Source organism: Anas platyrhynchos, chromosome 1 (genome assembly GCF_047663525.1).
Source record: "Anas platyrhynchos isolate ZD024472 breed Pekin duck chromosome 1, IASCAAS_PekinDuck_T2T, whole genome shotgun sequence".
Lineage (NCBI taxonomy): Eukaryota > Metazoa > Chordata > Aves > Anseriformes > Anatidae > Anas > Anas platyrhynchos.
Window position 1 is genome coordinate 110394776 of NC_092587.1, and position 9211 is coordinate 110403986.

A 9211-nucleotide genomic window follows, 5' to 3' on the forward strand; every position below is an offset into this window, starting at 1 on the left:
GTAAGGAAATCCAAGAGCCTCGCAGCAGGCACAGGAGGTACAGGTGGTAAGGAATGGCCTGTTCTGACAGCAAGTGGTGGTGTGAGCATATCGTGCCGCCTTGTTTGCTGGCAGAACGTGGACCTGGGGTATAAAGGTATCAGCAACGCTTTCCCTAAGTGTTTTTGCTAGAACCAGCAGTGCAAATGGCCCTCCTCTGATGCGCAGGCAGGACCCTCTACGCCATGCCCTTGCATAAATTACCATGTTATTATGGAAACTTTCTTTAGGAGCTTGCAGCCCTGCTTGCTCCGGAACTCCGTGGTTTCCCCTTGTCAGTTCTTATCCCCGGAGCTGATGGTTGGGCTCCACAAAGCACAAGCTGTGCTGATGCAGTAGTGTGAAATCTTTGCTTTCAATCGATTCTAAAAGCAAGCTCCTTATTCTTTTTGCGGGTAGGCGTAGCCCACAAAACATAAAGCCCTGCAGGCCAGCAGTTTGGGATGAAAGCAGCTGGGCCCTAGCATCGAAGCGAAAAACTGTGGTGGGGCTCCTCCTTTGGGTGCCCCGGTCCTTCAGCAGCACGTTACTTTGTGTGTAACGTGGATCTGCGTTCGAGACACATCCCTCTTGTGCTCTGGGAACAGTGACGTGGGAGAAGACAGCCCTCAGTGGTGTTGGGAGCGGGTGTGCCAGGCCGGGGCTGCCAGCGCTTGGCACAAAAGGGCCAGCCCTGGCTACTCCATCACCTGCAGCTCTTGTGTGGCAGGATGCAAAGAAAGGGAGGGGAAGCTCTTAGGGCCTGAATGGAGAGAAGCTTTGAGCAACCAGAAGACAAATTGCCGCTCATTAAAGCCTTCGTGATTTATGGCATGTCATTTGCATGCCAAAACTTTCCTAAACAAAGCTAATTAGGGAGCTGAAAGAGCCTTTCCTCTTGAAACAAGGCTTTCTGCTCCAACTGTTAAATAGCTGTAGTCAGATCTGATAGTGTCCTACTGTGCACAGACCCTCTCCTCCCTGCCTGTATCTCCATGCCACCCATAGAAGCATTTCAAAGGATCCTCCAGCACTGCTGGTAAGTAACGGGCAACTCCGGCAGCAAGGCAAGAAGAATTGAGCGTTTTCCCAGCCGTCCATCGCTGCTTTTTCTGCCACTGCTGGTGGATGTCAGCAGCCTTCTAGCGTGCTGGGAAAGTGCTTCTCAAGAGGCCGTTTGTTTTAAACAGATGGTACCAATTTAGCAAGGCCCATAAATGTACGCTGAGTTCAAACATCGCTTAGATGTTCAGGAAGAAGACACAAGACATGTTTATGTTCGCCTCCTGATTTGTGATTTCTTCAGGGCCGCTGACTGCTGATTCAGGACTGGCTGCTCACTCATGGACTCAGAATTAATTTATTAATTAAATTAAGTACGGAGTGAATCGCCTCCTCGCTCAGACGCTGCAGTAAGGTGTTTGACCAGAAGCGTCCCTAGCAGGCAGGTAGCAGTGGCACAGACAAACCAGACAGAAAGAAACTGAACAATTTTTGACCGCATCACTAAAGGCCAAAATCTTCCCAAACCACAGATAGCTGTTAAATAGCGTTACCGTTGTAAATTGCTGGTGTTGTTGTTGTAGTTATGGTTCTTTCCAGTTAACGTTTGTGCTGTTCTGCAGAAGCAAGCCAGCCTTGGTCTCCATTCACACACCTGTGACACCAGCCAAGCCTTGGAAAGTTCTCCAAAACCCGGCCTGCCAAGAGCCTGTGGGCACATGACGGCTGGCTCCTCAGGTGGAGGAGCCAAATCCAACACGAATATAGGTGATAAGGAGCTATTAACTCCCAGAGAAACAAGAGCAAACATCTACCAAAGGCAAAGTGAAACATGTACTCTCTGTAGCACTGAATTTGTAGAAAACCATCAGCATAACAGCCGGCTGTGAGTAGCTCGAAGGGCATTGTGTAGAAAACACAATTCAGCTTGCCGGACTGCTGTTGTGCTCCCAATCCATTCAGCAGTTGGACCTGGTGATCCTGAGGCTCTTTTCCAACCTGGATGACTCTGTGATTTATGAATCATCTGATAGTTCCTCCTGATATTCTTCGGTTGTTTTCGTACTTGCCAAAATACGCTACTTAGCTGCCTAAAATGTCCACCTGGATATATCCTTAGTTAGCTGAGATCTCCAGAGGGACTAAAATAGCAGACTTATTTAAGCAGAGATATCCAGTGTTTTAAATCAGCCTTCCCCACCTGCCCAGCAGCCTCCTAGGACGCACAGGCCTTAGGTTTTCAGGTCTCCAGAAAGAGAAAGCTGCTCTCCCCAAAATCTGTCTTGAAAGGTAACCCCCGGGCCCTTCACCAAACATACAAATCAGCCCAAGGAAGACTTACAATAAGAAATGCCAGCCATCCATAGAGGCTGACCAGATGGGTGAGGTAACGCTGACTGGAAGTGGGCAGCTTCAGAAAACTATTGCCTCCCCCAGACCTGTGCCTTCTGCACGCTTTCTGTTTCGAAACTGAAACTAACAGGTATTTTTTTGCTTGATGTATGAGGGTTTCGCACATGTGGATACTGAGAATTCAGTCACATTTAGAGACATGCTTTCTTTTCTTTAAAGCAAGTTTTTAAAAGGTTGCTCCATCCACGGCTCTCCATTGGTATGGAGAAGCTGGGCAGCGGGGGCCCTCTGCGCACACACAACGTGTCATTAGGCACGAGCACCGTGCGGCGGAGGTGCCTTTGAAGTCTCTTTAGGCATGTGGACTTGGCTTGTGGTAGCAGCCCGGCTGGAACAGCGTGGCATTTGGTGCGGCAGGAAAAGTCAGGGGTCTGCCCGGTTAAACATCGAGCTTGGCCTGACCTCTTGGCCGTGGCGGAATGGCTCCCAGCAGCACCGGGCTGAGCAAGTCGTCAGCTACCTTCATACACCGAACATCACTGTTGTGGTGCACAAAAATTAATCTCGCCTAGCTGGAATTGAAACATCTGGTCAAACCATCGTGATAACCCAGGGAGATGGAGAGAGAGACCTGCAAACAGGATTGGATCTCCTTTTATTTGCAAGCTCTTCTTAAGGTGAACCAGGTGGAGAGCTGTTTGTGGGTGCTTGGTTCTTCCAGGCCATGATGAAGGGAACATAAATGACATCCAGCACAGCACCTCATTTGTAGGTTGACATGGATCTTACTACAACCTTAGCACGCACCTGGAGGTCAGCAGGAGGCAGTTAGCTTGCTATAAGTTCACATTTTCCTTGCATGCTGAGCTTCCTTGTATTCACAAACCCTGATGCCTAATTCTGAAATCCCATTTAGGCAAATATAGCTGTCCGAAACTGAGAGCAGATGTGTGTGTCTTGTTGTGCCCATAGCAGCTATTACTTCTGATAACACTGCTGGTGTGTATTTATGGCATGTATTTTTCTTTCAGACTGTTTGTCTTACACGGCGTTGGAAGTTTTATCGAAAAGGTGTTACGGGAAACAGAGGTGCAAAATTATTGTCACTAGCCAGGATTTTGGAAGTCCGTGTCTGCCTGGAGTGACAAAATACCTTAACGTCAGCTATGCATGTGGTAAGAGCACAATCGTTTTAAAGCCCTTTTTCTGTTTGCAAAGCAAAACAATGCCAAACAATGCGCACATATGGAGACACACACACACGTGGGCTTCCGAAATCTACCCTTCCTTAACACGGGAATTTTGTGACATGTCTATACCCAAAATATGTGAACAATCCCATGGGTAGAGCTGCACCCAGTGTAAACTTTGACATTAAGTTGTTTGTTGGTGTTCTTTTGTTTTGTTTTGTTGTTTTTTTTTTCCCTGTAAAGTGAATTTTATAATAAAATATTAAGTATGTATTATAATATCTCAGGAAATACTATCAAAATAAGATTCTGTTCTGCAGAATTCAGCTATAATGGAGCTAGGAAAAATAATCTGCTGTTGCCTGCCATGGGTCCAGGTACAACAGTGCTGTGTACAGAGCCCCGTCCTGAAACCTGAGTCACACGAGCACACCTCCAGCCTCCAGCCTTGCAGAGGGATTTCCTTTCTCATGGGCAAGCTCTCACTAAAATAAAGGTTTGAGGTTATAGATCCCTTGCAGGACTGAAGCCTACTTCAGCTCAGACAAGAAGGGAGAGTTTTTCATTTTCTTTATTGTAGCCTGATATATTGACATCATGTGGAAGCAGAGTTCCCTATAGTTCTTCTTCTCAAAAGCGAAGGCCATGGGACAGCAAAGTGTAGGACAAATGAAAGTGAGGAAAAAAAAATGACTGCAGGACTTCAGCATAGTGCCTTGTGTGGGTGTTGCATACTTTTAGGAAGTTACGTTGTTTAGGAACTTATGTTGTTGAGGAGAGCTGGGGACCTGCCTTCGTGCTGACACGTAACGTTGTTGTGCAGTTGTCTTCGTGCCGTAGTAACTTTATGAATGAGTTAATGGGATCCTGTTTAATTAAAGAAAGATAGTTGTAACAGATTGCTCTCTCTCCCGCATCCATATGCTGGAGGAGAAGCGTGTGTTTGTTTGCAGTGAGGTTACGCGTTCTGCTTTTTAGTGAAGTGGTTTTGCAATAGCACACGGATAACAAATAGCGCTCGTGTGTGCTGCTGGCACACCTCGAAGACTTTTTCTTCTGCCAGATCCTCCTGAGCTGTGCAGTCTGAAGCATTAGGCAGTGGTTTGCAGGTCTAATTGTTTTATAGATCATCTAGGGAACAGGGGAAGAGGCTGGCTGTAGTCCAGAGTGACCTTTTACAGTTAACTCCTACTGGTAAAAGGAGAGGCTGGTCTCTCACAGTCCCGGTGCCTCAATGACCCCCTCAGCATCACCTCGTGACCCCCCCCAGCATCACACTCACCCAGCATCGGCCACGTGGAGGCTCAGAGAAAGAGGCTACAGCGTGGGGATGCCGCAAAGTGTAGGCAGGGGACGCCTGCACCTCGTTTACTGCCTTCCAGCTCCTTCCAGCTCAAACTCTGCTCCTAGGAGCCAGGCCTGCGAACGCAGCCCGCAGGCTGAAAGAAGGCAAACCAACCTCGTCCGCTGACAAAAATACTCTGCTGCTGGAAAACAGTTATGAGTTACGGTGGTATACAAGCCAAAATAGAAATTAGCTCATTCGGCCCTATCGCTGTTGGCTTTCTGTTGCAAACAGGAGCAAAGAGTCCCAAAAAATTCCCTCATCGGGAAAGGAAACAGATATGACTTGGAGCCCACACACAGAAGAGTGCTGCTCAGAAAGAAGTGCTATTTTTAGTTGTTTTTGCAAATGAAAACTATGCTGAGCCCCAAGCCTCGGTCTCCTCTGTTCCGTTTAACTCTCCTTAACACTGTTTATTGGCAAATCTTTGTGTAAAGCATAGAGGTGAGCTTCATACTTGAAATTTCTTTCTATTTTTTTTCTCCTGCAAATCAATCATTCTGCCTTCGCACAATACAGGGAGCAGGTGCCAAGACCTGGGTACCTGAAGGGCCCATTCATCCCACACACAATACATGAGCTCTCAACGTCTGCACGCTGTGCCTTCTTTTAGCAATTTTACTTATTTTAAGAAGTATGTGAAAACTTCTCAAGGGAAAAAAAAAATAAATGTCAAGAGAAATGCCATACCCAGAGCCCTGCCAGCTCATCCTGAGCACCTTCCACTCTGGGACCTCTTTGCAGAGCACTTCACACGAGACTTTAAACAGGCAAAGCCTGAGGTGCCACCAGCAGAAACCCAATTAATGTTCGACATAAACACTCCTTTCCTGAGCAGGTGACCGAGCCCTGCCACAGGCTGCCCAGAGAGCTGTGGGGGCTCCTCCTTGGGGGTCTTCAGAAGCCACCTGGGCATGGTCCTGGGCAGCCTGCTGTAAGAGGTCCTGCTTGGGCAGGGGTTGGACCAGGTTGGACCTCCAGAGGTCCCTGCCACTCCCAGCCATGCTGTGATGCTGTAATGGGATTAGTAGTTAACCAGGGATCTGTTTTCCAAAGCTGACAGTGCGCCGTTTGCCTTTCTTCTTTCCAGTTCCTAAATTCATCCTCACAGCTGTCAACCCCCTGGTCACTGACAACAAGTCTTCCGTGAAGCTGAACGACGGTGAGCATGGTAATTAAAAAACTAATAATCATTTAGTCCTCTCCTTTGTCTTTGGCTGCAGTAGGACAGCAGAGGTGGGTGTGAGGGAGGGGACAGCATCTGCCCTCCTGGCTGGGACAGGCTGGGGCCAGCACGGCCACGGCTTGGCTGCCACAGCGATAGAGGGAAGGCTCTGCTGTCCTCTGTATGTTCCTTACGCTATTTCCAAGGAACTGTGAAGCTTTGCTTCAGTCAGCCTAAGTGTCATGCCAAGCAGGGGCTGAGACGTGCTGAACTTTGGCTGACAGGGATGTGGATACCCGGCAGTCCATAACCAGTGCACTGCTTTCTAACTTTGACAGATGGGAAGAGTAAAAGTGCAAGTGCAGTTGGTTCGTGGTGAAGGGTCTTTTAAAAATTATACCAACACCTGCTCCTCCTAAACGCAAACAGAATGAACGATGTGGCTAGTTCATTATGAATGCTGCACATTCACTACCATCACTAACTGCAGTGCCCTGCAGCAACTGGGCTAAAAAGTCCACTGGACAGGTGTGAAACTTAATGAAGTAAATTATTTCAGAAAGCCTAATGGGAACAGGCAAGGGGTTTCACTTGATAGTAGATCCTTTTTTAAAATAATTTTGCTATTTTCTATATACTCAATATTTTCAATGCCTTAATTATTTGCTGTTTATATTTGATTTCAATATTTGTTTTATTAAATCATCAACCATCATTTGGTCTAACGTTCTGCAAGGTTCCTACGGCACAGCGCTGTCCTGCCTGTGTTTTAGTCAGACTCATTGGTCCAAATGTCATAAGAAGAATATCGCCTTAGCAGCTTTGTCATCTACAACGTGACTGAGTTTGCTTTACCTCCTCTTGTTGCAGGTATCGACATTGATCCAAAGGAATCCAGACTTCCAAAGAAAGATGGCACAATTGTTAGCAACTCCTTGGCTACATTTGCATACATTAGAGGTAGGAAAAAGAGGCGGATTGGGTCATTATTAGATTGTGGCATTTTGGAAGGAGTAAGGAAGGGGAGGATCACCTCAGAAGGTCGCAGCTGGAAATCCCGTATTTATAGTAACAGTATTGTTGCAATATACTCGCAGTCTTGTGGATGGGACAATCACAGCACAATTGACATTTGTGGAATATTTTCCATCTCGAAGGATCCAAACTCTTTTTGGGACTGCAGCCAAGATTTTTTTTTAATGAACGTTTTCAATGGGGGCTGTTGGTTGTTCAGTATTTTTGAAAACCTGGTCCCCGATCTGGGACCAGCGCTGGAGACATCCATTTTTGGAAATGTTGGTTTACATGCATGGAAGGATCATCAAGGAGCAACAAATAAATAAATAAATCGTCCCAGCCATCGCCATGCTGAGCCGTGGCAGGTTTGTGACTCCGCAACACTAAGGCAAATTGTATTGAGGCCAAGAGATCTGCAAGCACCAGATCTCTAACACCACAGGAAAAGTCTCATGAATTTTGGAAGTGAGCAAGGGGCTGGCATTAAGAAGCAACTTTAAGGCTTCAGCTAAGGTTTTGGCTCTTCTAGAAAAACAGCAGGAGCCATGCAGCAGTCGAGTTGCTGCCTCCCTTGCTGCTATACTGGGACGTGATCTCAGCCTGTACTGGGAATCACAATGCTCCCTACCAGCCCGGGCTGGAGATGCTGCTGTGGTTCCTCGGAGCAGGGAGTTGCTCTTCCCATGCCCTCTGTTAGTGAGAGTAAGACCCATTTTGGCAGGGCAGCTGGAAAAAAATGGTATGCTTCTGGTAGGTGGTTAAGAATGCTAACAAAGTGGTGGGATAATGTTGTTATTTTGTGATGTTTTCAAGAGTCCAGGATTTTTGCACAGTAATCTGAAGAAGCGGAGACAGCACCATTCAGTTCCCCAGTGCAGGGTGTTTTGGGTGCAGGGCACAGCAAGCCCCCCCCACATCCCCTGCCCATAAACACCCACATAATGCAGGACTCTGGAAATGACAGCTGGCTTTGTTGCAGATAGACTTTGGCAGAGTGTGTGAAGTGTTTAAGCACTGGATTTCTAATTTCAGATCACCCAGAAAGAGCTGCTCTACTGTTTGTGTCCAGCGTTTGTGTGGGATTAATCCTCACGCTCTGTGCCTTGGTGATCCGCGTGTCCTGCTCTAAAGACTTCAAGAAATTGCAAGGAAAGAGGGAGCACCTGGTGCCAGAAAGTGACGGAGCAGACGAGATCAGTGAGAACGAGGAGGAGGACGACTCCTCCGAGTCAGAGCTTCAGGATGAACTGGCAGAACTTTACAGACCTCCTTACTCAGGTTATAACTCAGCAGAAGCAGCGGATCTGGCTGAACGGATCGAGCGCAGGGAACAGATCATGCAGGAAATTTGGATGAACAGTGGTTTGGATATGACACCACCTAGAAATATGAATACATTTTATATTAATGAACAATAAATGGCTTATTTTGGATGACACCCTAGCCTTTTTTTTTTTTTTTTTGAAAAAGAAATGTACCTTCTGTGAAGGAACATTTGTATCAGTACATATAATTATTTGTAAAGTAAGAAGAAATATATGCAATAAAAAGAGAGCTTCAAACCCTTGACTGTCTATAAATCATTCTGTGGAAAAACACTTTTATGAAGTCTCATAGTTTTGGATTATATTATAGATTGCTTTTCACTGTATTTTTGGGCTCAATTGCCATATGCGGGTTATGAAATATTAAAAAAGGAGAACAATATTTGAGAATCATAACATGGAGAAAAGCCTTCTGCTTTAGGACATAGCACTTGTAACCACTTAGTGTCTTGCAGCCCATAAATTACATGAGAATGTGTTCAGCTGATGAGAGATGTATTATTAACAGAGGCAGCAGGACAGAGCAAAATTAAACACAGGTGCTTGAAGCTTGAACCTGCAGATTCATTGTAACACATGGGGGGTGTGAAAAAACAAGCATACCTCCCCCCAACATCTGTTCAACCACTCTAATGATCTCCCACACCCAACGCATTTTCTTCTCAAATAAAATTTCGGTGAACCCAAAACAGTACCACAAAATGCTGCAAGTGTAGTAGGTGCATGTGCTTGAATGAATATCCACTGATTTTTTTTTATATTAAGGACCTACTTTGTAAGTGGAGCACTGTGTTAA

General features: G+C 46.3%; 1 protein-coding gene across 2 annotated transcripts in view; it reads left to right on the forward strand.

Moving 5' to 3' along the window:
* The window catches only part of EVA1C (eva-1 homolog C), a 33874-nt gene extending 25217 nt beyond the window's left edge, over positions 1 to 8657 (forward strand). For both annotated transcript variants that reach the window (XM_027449196.3, XM_021268404.4), the window contains exons 5-8: positions 3405 to 3548; positions 5999 to 6079; positions 6944 to 7033; positions 8123 to 8657. In XM_027449196.3, the coding sequence (XP_027304997.2) occupies positions 3405 to 3548; positions 5999 to 6079; positions 6944 to 7033; positions 8123 to 8508 (701 nt within the window). In that variant the 3' untranslated portion in view covers positions 8509 to 8657. The remainder of the gene's footprint in view (positions 1 to 3404; positions 3549 to 5998; positions 6080 to 6943; positions 7034 to 8122) is intronic.
* The last annotated feature ends 554 nt before the right edge of the window (positions 8658 to 9211 follow it).